At 39.8% G+C, this 14,575-nt stretch overlaps 1 protein-coding gene across 3 annotated transcripts in view; it reads right to left on the bottom strand.

Moving 5' to 3' along the window:
* Nucleotides 1-14,575, bottom strand: part of AKAP10 (A-kinase anchoring protein 10) — a 98,155-nt gene that overhangs the window by 7,481 nt on the left and 76,099 nt on the right. For 2 of the 3 annotated variants that reach the window (XM_045889772.3, XM_064583213.1), the window contains exons 12-14: nucleotides 13,045-13,127; nucleotides 4,728-4,780; nucleotides 3,990-4,085 (exon numbers count right to left, since the gene is read on the bottom strand). In XM_045889772.3, coding sequence (XP_045745728.1) covers nucleotides 3,990-4,085; nucleotides 4,728-4,780; nucleotides 13,045-13,127 — 232 coding nt within the window. The remainder of the gene's footprint in view (nucleotides 1-3,989; nucleotides 4,086-4,727; nucleotides 4,781-13,044; nucleotides 13,128-14,575) is intronic. The other variant, XR_010408682.1, reaches the window with a different exon arrangement.

Raw genomic sequence — 14,575 nt, 5'->3', positions numbered from 1 at the left:
CTTTAGAAAGAAAAAAAGAACTCGGATTTCTAGCCACCTCACACCAGGTTCCTGAGGCGGAGACCCCTTTATTCACAGCACTGGGGAGGAAACAAACATCCCAGGAAACAAGGTCCTTGGGACCTATACACATGAAACAATTCAGAAATGCTGTGAGGTAGTTTATGTTAAATGCCCAAGTACATTTTATAGACAAGCGTAAAGTAGGACATTCAAAGCAGAGAGGCTTCAACATGGGCTAGACAGGCTGGGTATTCTTTCATGGAAATAGGATGTCTTACGTTCATATATAATCATGGAATGAGAATCAGAAGGGGATCTTATGAGACTATCCTGTCCAATTTCTCCGATCTACTGATGAGGAAATAAGACTTGGAAAAGGAAAGTAACTTGCAAAAGGTCACATATGTGCATTAAATAAAGTGGGATGAACAAGTTCTGTTTAGCCTAGCACTTTTTCCATACCAATATGCAGCGGATCCCTGAGGATGGGCAGGACAGAGATCTTAGCCAGCCAAAGAGAAGGGCTAGCAAGCTTAAAAAACAAAATACAGCAAAATATATCTGTATATCCTAAAAATAAAAAGCACATGGTAATAAAATCTGAACAATGAAAAGCCTTAATTTTATTGTTTTAATTTTTTTTTTAAGAATTTTTTATTTATTCATTTGAGACAGAGAGATACAGAGAGAAAGAGAGAGAGTAGGAGCAGTGGGGAGAGGCAGAGGGAGAGGGAGAAGCAGACTCCCTGCTGAGCAGGGAGCCCGATACGGGGCTCGATCCCAGGACCTGGAGATCATGACTTGGGTCGAAGGCAGACGCTTAACCATCTGAGCCACCCAGGTGCCCAAGCCTTAATTTTAAATATTTGCTTTCTAAAATGGTGCCTAAAGGGACATTTTTGTATCGTTAAACATTTGCTCCTCAAAGATAATGGGGAATCACAAACTCATACACCTTTATCTTGCTCTTTGCCATTTTAGGTTTGCCTGAGCCAGTGAAGATAATTATAGATAAAAATTATCACCCTTACACAGAAAAGAGGATAGAATCTGCACAAGTGAACAGAACTTTGGTGTGAATCAGCTCAGTGTTAAGTTCAAAATTAAACCAAGTTCTGGTAATGACAGTTCTCAGAGTAACAGTTGGCAAAGAAAGGGGGATGCTGGGCCTCAATCTAAATGCAAGCCCTCTGAACTACTGTGGGTTATGTGGGATGTCATCTGAACGTATTTAATTCTGATTCCCAATTTTTGCTAATGTAAATAAGAGTAGTTTAATGCCTTCATAAGGAACATGAGTTAGAGAAAGTTAAAACTGCTGAGGGGGCGCCTGGGTGGCTCAGTCATTAAGTGTCTGCCTTTGGCTCAGGTCATGGTCCCAGGGTCCTGGGATCGAGCGCCGCATCGGGCTCCCTGCTCCGCGGGGAGCCTGCTTCTCCCTCTCCCACTCCCCCTGCTTATGTTTCCTCTCTTGCTGTGTCTCTCTCTGTCAAATAAATAAATAAAAATCTTAAAAAAAAAAAAAAAAAAACTGCTGAGGAAACTGGGAATGTCTGGCTTGAAGAGAGGATCTGTAGTGATGTCCCCTCTTTCAATCCCGGTATTGGTAATTCATCTGATCTCTTTTCCCCTGCCTCCCCCCGCCCCCAGTTAGTTTTGTTAGAGGTTTATCAATTTAATTGGTCTTTTTAAAGAGCCAGATTTTGACTTTTCTCTATTATCTATGTAATTGATATTCACACTTTTTTTAAAAGCCCAACATAGGGCTTGAACTCATGACCCTGAGATCAAGAGTCGGATGCTTAACTGAATAAGCCCCAAGTACTCCAGATATTGAATTTTATCTTTAATATTTCCTTCTTTCTTTGAATTTAATTTACTCATTTCCTAGTTTAAGATAGACGACTGAAAACTTTTTTTTTGTCTATTTAATATAAACATTTAATGCTATAAATTTCCTTCTAAGGACTGCTTTAGCAGTATTCCACAAATACTGTTGTATTTTCATTTTAATTCAGTCCAAAGTATTTTCTAACTTCCATTTTGATTTCTTCATTGACCAATGGAAGACTAAGAAGTATGCTGTTTAATTTCCAAATACTTGGAAGATTTTCCACATATCCTTCTGTAATTGACTTCTTGTTTAATTCCTTTGTGGTGAGAAAACAGACTGTATGATTTCAATCCTTATAAATTTATTTATTTATTTAATTTTTTAAAGATTTTATTTATTTGACAGAGAGAGAGATAATGAGAGCAGGAACACAAGCAGGGGGAGTGGGAGAGGGAGAAGCAGGCTTCCCGCCGAGCAGGGAGCCCGATGCTGGACTCGATCCCAGGACCCTGGGATCATGACCTGAGCCGAAGGCAGACGCTTAACGACTGAGCCACCCAGGCGCCCCTCAATCCTTGTAATTTATTGAAACTTGTTTTATGGCCCAGAATATGGTATATCTTGGTAAGTGTTCTATGTGTAGGCCAAAAGAATATGTACTCTGCTGCTGCTGAATGCACTGTTCTATAAATGTCTCTTAGGTCAAGTTGGTTGACATTGTTGTTGAATCCATTACTGAGACAGGGCTGTTGAAATCTTCAACAGTCATTATGGATTTGTGTATTTTCCTTATAGTTCTATCAGTTTTTGCTTTGTGCGTTTTCAAGCTGTTATTGGATGCATACACATTTAGGATTCTTGATGTCTTCTTGATGAACTGACCTTTCATATAAAATGTCCTTTTTGCCTGGTAATATTCCTTGTTTTGAAGTGAACTCTGACTTGTAATACAGGCAGTCCAAATTACTTTGATTATGTCTGCATGGTATATCTTTCCCATTCTTTTACTTTTAGCCTATGTCTTTATATTTAAAGTGGGCTTCTTACAGATAGCAACTAAGGAGGTTCTGCCATTAAGTATCTAATCAATCTGTTTTTAACTAGACTATTTAGACCATTTATATTTAATGTGGCAATTAATATGATTTCATTTAAACCTACTATCTGGCTATTTGTCTTTCATTTGTCCCACAGGATTCCTTCTTCTCTTTTCCCCCCTTTTCTTGAGTTCTTTTGTATTCAGTATTTTTTTTAGGGTGTGGTTTCTATAGATGGCGTTTTCTCCTGATTGTGGGTTAAGTTTTTCTGCTTCCTTGCATACCCAGTAATACAGTGGATGGCAGACACTGTTATTTTTATACTGTTGAGTGCTGAACTTCATTGTGTTCCTTTAAAGAGGGTTGGCCTTTGTTCTGACATGCAGTTGTTACTTAAAGAGCAGTCTGATCCTTTCCAAAAGTTGCTTTTAAGCTTGGTTAAGGTGCTTTACTCTAGGGCTAATTTAGCTCCAGTGGTAAGGCATAATGTTTCTGAGGACACTACCCAATGTTTTGTACAAGATCTATTCCACACTGGTCAGTAGGGATGTGACCTATTCCTAACCCCATGTTTCAGGAATTGCTCAGCCTACTAATTTCTGGTACTTTTTTCCCTCCCCATGGGCATTTTCACCCAATACATGTATAGATCAGTATTTGGCCAAGGACTTCAAGGGACCTCCATAAGGAGATAAACTCTAGAGCTTTCTTTCTGTGAAGCTCCTTTTCTGGTATCCTGCTCTGACTTCTAGATACCTTGGGCTATCCAAACTTTGATTTCTGACTCCTTAATTCAGCAACACTATGAACTCTGTTAGGCTCTCCCCTCCCTGCACTTTGAAAACTGCTTCTAGGCAGTGAGCTAGGGATAGTGTCAATGTTACCCTTCTTTCAAGGATTACAGACTTCTACTGCCTGTTGCCCATTATCTGGAAACAGTTGTTTCATTTAGTTTGTTAGTTACTTAGTTGTTCATGATGAGAGGTCAGTTTCTAGAGCAGCTAATCCTTCAAAGGCAGAGGAATGTCCCTTATGTCCTTTTTAATTTTTATATATCTGGAATGTAATTCTTCTCAGTTTTATGCAAGCTAGATCAGAATACAAGTCATCCTTACCTTTGTAGACTTCTCTAAAGGTTGATCATATTGTGCCTGTTGCATAACATCACTGACTATCATTTTAGCAATCTTCCAAGCTAGCTCTTCTTGGGCCTAAAACAAAACAAAAAAAACCCCCAATTCAACTGTTGATAATGGTTATTCATTAGAAAAATCAAGACTTATATTATCAGTGCTCTAACACAACTATATATGCATATCATGTCTACTTCTTTGGATAAGAAGCACATTCCATGTATGAACGGACCTGGACCACCTTCTGGCTACACTACATTAACATGCTGTTCATGCACTGTCTTCTAGGGTCAGCTACTGGGTACCCAACATCATGACTATTTTCATGTTAGATGATCAAAACAAAAAGTTTTCTTTTTCCACTCACATCTCTCAATGTACTTAACTAACTAGTCAAAAACCAAGCCTCTTCTGAAAACTGACAGTGAGGAAGGAAACATTTGAGCTTTTTGTTTCTACTGATGCCTGCTGGTTGATGAAAACTTGAAGGCATGGATATTTTTCAGTGGCCAGAGTTCTGAACTAAAGATCCTGCACTGCCCCATGAGGCAACTGTTAGATGCTAAATAGGGCCTGCCCTTTCTTGTTACATCCTGGATAAAAGAGCAATGTGCCACACCACTTAAACATGGGAACTAAAGAAAGAGAAAACTTGAAACCTTACTTACACAAGGTGCCACTTATAAACAGGAATTTCTTTACACTAAAAGTAGACTTTACCTCGTCAGTATTTCCTTGCACCCATTTCTTCATAGCTTGTGAGAACATGAATCCTAGTAAACAAAACCAAAACTGAATGTAGATTTCTTGCACAATTTTACATTTAAAAAGTGCTCTCATTCAAAAGCTACTTCAGAAATGGATATTCTTTTTTTGTACAATCTCATCTAAAACATTAAGGAATATTACCATTAATCAAAACTGATTATCTCCATTAACAAGTATTTAACTTGCAAACACCATGGTTCAAAAGACCGAAAAGCTGTTTCAGAGTTCTGGACTTTTCTTTCTTTTATTCTCCTCTATCATCTAGTGTTAGATTTTCAGCAAACATTAAGCGAGCAAAAGAAAACTGTGACCAGCATTTGGTCTTAGGTAAGAATCTAGCAATACATCAGGAGATATCAATCTATTTGCTATATATCCAAACTTTTCAGACCAGCTCCTATACAAAGGGGCTTCCAGTAGAGATTACACTGTTAATGCTCAATCTCTGGTCTGTATAAATTAGCTGGGTAAGAGCAGAGTTTTAAATAGCCATGTGTGTCTGAGCCATGGCACACCTCACTCTCCTAGGAGATATGCAAAAACCTATCCACATCTGTACTCAGGTGCTGAGGAATCACCAGGACATAGGCTAGTCACTTTTTCCATGAAGGAAATACACAGCTTATCCTTTCATTAACACAAATAGGCTCCTGTCCTAACTCTGCTTTAAATCAAATGGTTGGTAGATTATTTCTTAGGCAAGGTCCTTATTAATTCAATGGCTGGATTAGAAGTAAAAATAGCATTCATGAGAAGTACAAAACCTGGATCCATTCCCTAATTTTCAGTATTAGCTAAAAGTCTGAATACTGGTCTAGTTATACTTTATGGCCAAGCAGTCAACAGGGGCCACAACATTACATGTTCCGCCTAAAGTTGCAAATGGCTGTTGAATTGCCCACTTGCTGCTTCCTCTTCAGGCTCACCCAAAGAGTCACACTGTTGACAGTCTCCTACTTGCTTAACACTCTCTCTCCTTTTCTTTTTAATACCTACATGTTTGACTCCTTTCTGTGCATTCCTTCCTCCTTTAACAGAGAACTTCTCCAGGACCCCATTCCCCAGCCTTCTTTTCTCCTTCAACATATATTCTTTGGGGTATCTCATCCCCTCCTGTGACTTTAACTTCCTTCCAAATGTAAATAATCAAAAAACTTGTCCTTGGGTGTTAAATTCATACTTACAAATTATCCTAAGGTGTCTCAAACTTAATGTGATCCAAACTGAGCTCGTCTGTTTCCTACCTACTCTTTTTTCTTATATCCTCTATATCTCAGAAATTAATTTAATCCTTTATTAAAAATTCACATCATAAATTTTCACCCAGAGAACCCATGTTAAAAAACTCAATCCACCGGGACACCTGGGTGGCTCAGTCGGTTAAGCCTCTGCCTTCGGCTCAGGTCATGATTCCAGGGTCCTGGGATCGAGTGCCACATCGGCCTGCTTCTCCCTCTGCCTGCCTCTCTCTCTCTGATTGATAAATAAATAAAATCTTTAAAAAAAAAAAAACCACTCAATCCACCTTCTTCATTTACTCTTTATATGAAATCTGTCACCAAATTCCACCTTGAATGCAATCTCTTGAATTGCCCTTTCCAAGTCTTAGAAATCTGACCTAATTCCTGCTAGCACTACCTACTTTCAAATCCTCTTCTTCAATCTACATTACTAGCTAATTCTACTACCTGACTGGTTTCTCTGATACCAATTCATTCCTGTACCCACTGCCAGAAAAATGCATCTAGTTAGTACTCTGCTAATGCTGGGGGGCACCTGGCTGGCTCAGTGGGTGGAGTGTGTGATTCTTGATCTCTGGGCTGTAAGCTTGAGCCCCACGTTGGGTGTAAAGATTATTTAAAAATAAAATCTAGGGGCGCCTGGGTGGCTCAGTAGGTGAAGCATCTGCCTTCGGATCAGGTCATGATCCCAGGGTACCGGGATGGAGCCCTGCATGGGGGCTCCCTGCTCAGCAGGAAGCCTGCTTCTCCCTCTCCGCCTCTGCCTCCGCCCCTCCCCCCCATGCTCTCACTTGCAGGTTCTGTCTCAATAAATAAATAAATAATCTTAAAAAAAAAAAAAGGAAGAAGAAAAAGAATCCCTGGGGCGCCTGGGTGGCTCAGTCGTTAAGCGTCTGCCTTTGGCTCAGGTCATGATCCCAGGGTCCTGGGATCAAGCCCTTCATTGGGCTCCCTGCTCCGCAGGAGGCCTGCTTCTCCCTCTCCCACTCCCCCTGCTGTGTTCCCTCTCTTGCTGTCTCTCTGTCAATAAATAAAACCTAAAAGGAATCCCTGATACTTACACGACAGGAACCCAGGCTTCTTACTACAACACGCCAGGGCTTTCACAACGTAAGTGCAATTTCATCTCCCACCACTGTATCCAAGCACTAAGACTAGCCACTACACATGCTCACGACATCTTTTACAATTCCTTGTTATACTTTCTCCTAAAGGATTAGAATGCAACTTTTTTTTTTTGAAAAGATTTATTTTAGAGAGCAAGAGTATGTGTGCACATGCACAAGAGCAGGGGGTAGGGGGGAGAGGGAGAGAGAGAATCTCTAGCAGACTCCCAGCTGAGCATGGAGCCAGACCCGGGGCTTGATCTCATGACCCTGAGATCATGGCCTGAGCCGAAATCAAGAGTTGGATGCTTAACCAACTGAGCCACCCAGGCACCCCTGAATGTAAATTTTAAAATTACTTTGCTTGCCCCGAAAGCGAAGTTCTCATACTCTCAGAAGCCTCTGAGATATAGTCTCAAAACTCAACCTTTTCCTCTGTGCTCTATCAGTATTTCAAAACCCAAACTCAAACTATAGGCTAGTAAATGATGAACATTCTTGCAGCTATCCTCAGCAAGGGAGGAGAAGAAGCAGAGCTGAATTGTCACAACAGTATTCTGAGCCAAAGCCCCGAGATTGCTATTAATCTGCTCTGTGATCCCTAACAAATTATAATTTCCCGGATCTTCAACTGCTTCCTTTGCAGAATAAGGAGGTAGTGTCCATAGAGGTTGCTAAGAAATCTCCGTTTACTTGGGGTCTGAGAAGGCTTGGGAATAGGGTTCTGTGAGTATCCTCAGAATAATAATCTGGATAAGAAAACGGAGTGTCTGTGTCAGTTCAAAAAATAGTACTTTTCTTAAATTAAATAAATATGATCCATAATCTTACTACCTAGATGGTCTCTGCAGAAATTCCTCTAGATTAATTAATTAAATCAACAAATAGTTAATTAATGCCTATCATGTGGCAGGCATAATTTTAGAATCAGGGAATACAGTGCCAAGTAAGATAGACAAAATCCCTGCTCAGAGAGGTGATATTATACTCATGGAAGAGAAATAGATGATAAATAAGTATGCAAATAAATGAGTAAGATCATATCAGACAGTGCTAAGAAAATAAAGAAGTAGTATGTTAGTGGTACAGATGAGTTGAGATCATGTGGGCTGGGAAGTCCTCTGAACAGAATACTTGCCATGAGAAAGAGCTCATGAAAGCCATGGCAGGGGGAACAGCAAATGAAGAGGCCCTAACAGAGAAGGGACCTCAAAAAAAAAAAAAAAGGAGATTCTACTTAGATCCTAGTCCATGAAGCAGAGAGTGGTGCAAGGCAAGGTTGTAGAGGCAGGCAGGGAACATTCATAGGTCACAGCAAAGAGGCGATCCAAAGCTATGGGAGAAAAGATAGTTGGGTAATTAAGCAGTAAAGCATGTAGGGTAAGAAAATTCAAAAAGTAGAGGAAAAGGTATAATGAAAAGTAGAAGGCGTCTCCCTCTTCTCAGCCTTAAACTATGTTACAAGCTTTGTGTATCCTTTCAGGAAATATATGTATATTCTTCTAAAAATATCATATACAAGATCACCTATGATGTATTCTAATCAAAAGGTGTAACTCAAATCGATTTTAGGTACAAATCCCAGTTTACAAGAAACACAGGTAAGAAAGGAATAAGCTGAATAGTATAACCAGGAAAATCCAGAAGACTGGGCATTTTACAGAATAACTAGCACGATAGGCTTGTGAAGTCAGGGTCACAGAAGAGGGACTAAGCTAGATTCAAATAAACTCAGAGTACACCTTCTTATTTGTATCCTTGGCATATAGCATCATCTCTGGCCTTCTGAGTAATGAATCGAATCTGCTGGCTCCTGTATTAGGTCATTTACGTACCACAAAAATACATGACTTAAAGACATGTCTGGACAGCTAAAGGAAGCACTGGGATATATGGCTGCAATTACTCAAACTGCAGAAATTACTATTAATTACTTTATGTAGGCATGTCTCAATTACATTAATAATGCAAGTAACTTGATGGATAAGCCTGCTGGTAGATATATAATCCTGTTGCCTCTACCTTCAAACCCAACCCAAGTCTGACCATTCTTCCATGACCTAAATCACGACCACCATCATCATCCTTTCCTTAGACCATGGCAAGAATGTTGTTTCCCTGCTTCTCCTCTTAACCCCTACATTCTGTTTTCCAAACAGCTGCCAAAGCCACACCTTTAAAACATGAATCACATCCTGGTACTCCCCTGTTCCAACTTCTAACACTTTCAACATCCTACCATGGTCTGTGAGAACCCTCCCAACCTTACTCGCCTCCTCCACTCATCCCTCTGCTCACTTGTCTTCAGCCACACTGGTCTTGCTGCTGCCTGATCACGCTGGACTCTTAAGCTTCTTGTTCTTGTTCCTCCTGCCGAGAACCCCTTCCTGCAGATCTTGCCAGGGCTTACTCCCCCATTTTGCCCAGGTCTCTACTCAAAATGCAACTTCCTTAGGGAGACCTTTCTTGACAACGTTTTTTTTTTTTTTAAAGATTTTTTATTTATTTGAGAGAGAGAGAATGAGACAGAGCGAGTACATGAGAGGGGGGAGGGTCAGAGGGAGAAGCAGACCCCCTGCCGAGCAGGGAGCCCGATGCGGGACTCGATCCCGGGACCCCAGGATCATGACCTGAGCCGAAGGCAGTCGCTTAACCAACTGAGCCACCCAGGCGCCCCCATTTTTTTTTTTTAAGTAGGCTTCATGTTCAGCGTGGAGCCTGACGTGGGGCTTGAACTCACGACCCTGAGATCGAGACCTGAGCTGAGATCAAGAGTTGGATGCCTGACTGAGCCACCCAGGCACTCCTCCAGACAACCACTTTTATTTTTTCCTTTTAAAGACTTTATGTTTACTTATTTTAGGGAGAGAGAGAATCCCAAGGAGACTCCACACTGGGCGCAGAGCCCGATGTGGGGCTTGATCTCTCGACCCTGAGATCATGACCTGAGTCAAAATCAAGAGTCAGACGCTCCGGGTGGCCGGGTGGCTCAGATGCTGGGCGTCTGCCTCCGGTCTGACCTGGGGCATGATCCCGGGATCCTGGGATCGAGCCCCACATCGGGCTCCCTGCTCCGTGGGAAGCCTGGTTCTCCCTCTCCCACTCCCCCTGCTTGTGTTCCTTCTCTCGCTGTCAAATAAATTAAAAAAATCTTAAAAAAAAAAAAAAAAAGTGTCAGACGCTCAACCAAATGAGCCATCCAGGCGCCCCTGACAACCACTCTTAAAACAGAACTCCCTACTATTCTGGTACGTGCACCCCGATGTTTATAGCAGCAAAGTCCACAATAGCCAAACTGTGGAAAGAGCCAAGATGTCCATCGACAGATGAATGGATAAAGAAGATGTGGTATATATATATACAATGGAATATTATGCAGCCATCAAAAGGAATGAAATCTTGCCATTTGCAACAATGTGGATGGAACTGGAGAGTGTTATACTGAGCGAAGTAAGTCAATCAGAGAAAGACAGGTATCATATGACCTCACTGATAGGAGGAATTCTTAATCCCAGGAAACAAACTGAGGGTTGCTGGAGTGGTGGGGGGTGGGAGGGATGGGGCGGCTGGGTGATAGACATTGAGGAGGGTATATGCTATGGTGAGCGCTGTGAATTGTGCAAGACTGTTGAATCACAGATCTGTACCTCTGAAACAAATAATACATTATATGTTTAAAAAAAAAAAAAAAAGAAGAAGATAGCAGGAGGGGAAGAATGAAGGGGGGGAATCGGAGCAGGAGATGAAGCATGAGAGACTACAGACTCTGAAAAACAAACTGAGGGTTCTGGAGGGGAGGGGGGTGGGAGGATGGGTTAGCCTGGTGATGGGTATTAAAGAGGGCACGTTCTGCATGGAGCACTGGGTGTTATACACAAACAATGAATCACGGAACACTACATCAAAAACTAATGATGTGATGTATGGTGATTAACATAAAAAAAAAAAGAACTCCCTACTATTCTTATATTTTTATATATAAACACACACACACACACACCCAGAGTATTTATCTGTTTAATGTCTCTTCCACTATAATGTGAGCTCCACAAGGGCTAGAAATTTCATTTTCTTCTCAGAATTTAGAACTGTAGATGGATAGAGCAGGCACTCATATTTTAGAGTGAATGAATAAATGAATATTATGAAGAGATTGAATAAACAGAATGAGCAGAGATAGTGTCTGGGGAAACAAGTTTCTTGTATATCTTTAGCTACTAACTACATATCTTAATTCCTATATATACTAAAAAATAAAAACAAACCTGCAAGCACCCACACCTATACTCTAGAGAGGCAGCACTTCTTCATGAGATGTCAGAGGAATAAGACCAGCTTTTTAAAAAATTAATGAGCTCAGAGATTCTCTTAATACTGGAGATGTCACTGTCCTCACAGAGCCAGCTGAGGACGATGTGGAGCCCTTCCTGGCCAATCCCCCACAGAGCTTGTCCAGCACTTCCTCTGCTCCAAGGCTACCAGGAACCTCTTCCTCCTATTCATGTTTTACCCAATAAAAGACGCTACTAGACTCTAAGTTTCTTAATGGCAGGACCTGTATCTTCTAACCCACCCAGTGAATATGAGTGCACAGAGGCACTAAAAAATTATTTACTGAATGAACTGTGTAGACTTCTTTCAGTCTTTAAACTTTCCTGACCATGTACTTCAGACTTCTTTGACAAAACAGGAAATAAAATCAATTACTTAAATAAACTAATAAGGTGAAGTAGGTAACAGGCCCTTTTTTGGTCTAAATTATTTCAACAATTTTTGCATTTTTTGCTTACTCTGTCAATGTATATCTGACCCAAAAATAGACTGTTCATCAACATAAAGTGGTGTGATTCATTACTCAAACAATAGTTGCATTAAAAAATAAACATAATATGGGGCACCTGGCTGGCTCAGTCAGTAGAGGAGCATGCAACTCCTGATCCTGGGGTCGTGAGTGTGAGCCCATGTAGAGTTTACTTAAAAAAAAAAAAAATTTAAAAATACACATAATAGGAATGCAGTCCTACTAAATTTAATAGGAAGATTAACAATAGCTCTTAATTTTAAACACACTTACCAAAACAGAACATTTTTTTCTCTAAAAAATTTTTTTAAAGATTTCATTTATTTGAGAGAGAGCAAGAGTGCATGCAGACAAGGGGGGGGGAGGGGCAGAAGAAGAGGGAGAAGCAGACTCCCTGCTGAGCAGGGAACCTAACGTGAGGCTTGATGCCAGGACCCTGAGATCATGACCTGAGCCAAAGGCAGATGCTTAACTGACTGAGCCACCCAGGTGCCCCTGGAGTATTTTCTTCTTACAAAAGTTAGTATCTTTTACTCAAGACAATACTGTCAATCCAATCATACTGAAAAATTTCTAGATCCCAAGTGAATGGATCCACATTGGTTTCCAAAATCTTCCTGTGTAACCAACTGTTTGGAAGTTGAGATCAGTCACAAATAACGTTCTTGTCAAAAAAGACGTATATGTTTAACTCTTGCAGTTGACTGAGCACTCTCCTGCTGATTAAACAGAGGATTTGCATTTCAACCTATTAATATTTTCCACGAATATTTCATAATAACTTTTAGCAAATTAGAGGAAATTTAATGAACTAAGGGTCTCAAGATAAACGCTAAGTCCAACCTGGGCTGGGTATTCATCATCTTTAATAGAAAGGTGACGAACATTCTTTCATAAAGATGTGCTTCTGTAATGGTTAAGCAAGTTCACGAACTTTCGTTCAGAAAGACTGTATACAGACACAACCACATGTAGCCCTTGGACTCAGCTGTGATTTAAACACAAGTGAGAGACAAGCAGTTACTTCATAAAATAAACGGTTTAAACCTTAATGATCCTTCACTTAAAGTCAATGACTAATGTGACTGAAGGCTTAACATGGAGTATAAAACACCACAAACCTTTTGATTTCTTTACGTCAGGTTCAGGCTCAGATTCTCGGATGAATTGCCCCAAGTCACTTACTCTTCCAAATGTCATCTTCCTAAATAAGTACAAAAAGAACATAATTTCTAACAACCAATTTTAAATTAAGGAAAGAACCCCCCGCCCCCGGCAAACAAGGAAAGAAAGATTCCATTCTTAAGCATCTCATCTAAATCTAGAAGCTAGAAATACAACGTATAGCTAGCTCATGTTATTCAAAGCAAGGCTTATTTCAAATAGAACTATCCCCAAAGAAGCAAAATAATCTTTAATTCAATGTAATTCCATTCAAAATCCCAAAAAGGTTTATGAAACATGATGGGTGAAGAGGCAGCTCACAATTCTAAAATTTACACAGAAGAGAAAAGGCATAAAATAAAAATAGCCAAGATAATTTTGTAAAAGAGATAAAAAGGTAGGAACCTGCCCAAATCAAAATGTGTACTATAAAGCTAGAATAATTATATACAATAATTAAACATGCTATAAAGCTATAACAATATAAAAAAGTTAAAAGGCAAAGAACACAGTGAAAGATCTTATTTAACAGATATTACTCATCAATAATAAATATTAAAAAACATACAGAATTCCAACAAGTCACTAAGAAATCATACAACAGAAAAACATAAATAGGAGACGAATAGTCAATTCATAAAGAAAAACCTGAACAACCAGCAAAATGCCAAAAGAAGCTTAATCTCATGAGCAGTATAGTCCAGATTGGTAAAAAATCAAACATCTGAGGTTATTTAGTGTCAATAAAGATGTGGGGAAAATTAGTATCTTTATTAATGGGGGGTAAGAATGCAAAATATACAGATACTTTTAAAGGTAAATCGGTAAGACCTATTAAAATTTAAAATCTGCTTCTTCATCTGCCTTCGGCTCAGGTCATGATCCCAGTGTCCTGGGATCGAGCCCCGCATTGGGCTCCCTGCTCCGCGGGAAGCCTGCTTCTCCCTCTCCCACTCCCCCTGCTTGTGTTTCCTCTCTCGCTGTGTCTCTCTCTGTCAAATACATAAAATCTTTAAAAAAATAAATAAATAAAATAAAATAAAATAAAATCTGCTTCTTGGTATAAGTGAATAAAAGGAAGTCTTTTGCTATTCTGTATGTAACAGTGAAAAACTGCAAGCAACTTAAATACTCATCAATACCAAAGGGCCAAACAGTGGTCACGGTTATGAGCTATAATTAATATTATATATAGAATACTACAACATAGTCAAAATGACGTAAATCTTTATAGATTAACAAAGAAAAATCTCCAAAACTCACTGTGAATGAAAGCACAAGATACCGAATAAAGTATGGTATCAATTACACAAATATAAGCAAACAAAAATACATACTGTAACATAACAGTGATTATCCTGAGTAGGAAGGGGAGAGAATAAGCATTGGTGTGTGACCAAAGGGGACATTAGCCTCATCTATCCATTTAATTTTTATAAGAGATTAATGTATTTGTAATTAAAAGTTAAGTAGAAAAAGAAACTCTGT

The sequence above is a fragment of the Mirounga angustirostris genome, unplaced genomic scaffold, assembly GCF_029215605.1.
Source record: "Mirounga angustirostris isolate CCGP_5_RB_7025 unplaced genomic scaffold, mMirAng1.0.hap1 SCAF_17, whole genome shotgun sequence".
Classification (NCBI taxonomy): domain Eukaryota; kingdom Metazoa; phylum Chordata; class Mammalia; order Carnivora; family Phocidae; genus Mirounga; species Mirounga angustirostris.
The sequence above is the reverse complement of the archived record's forward strand: the minus strand, read 5'-3'. Positions and strand labels throughout refer to the sequence as shown.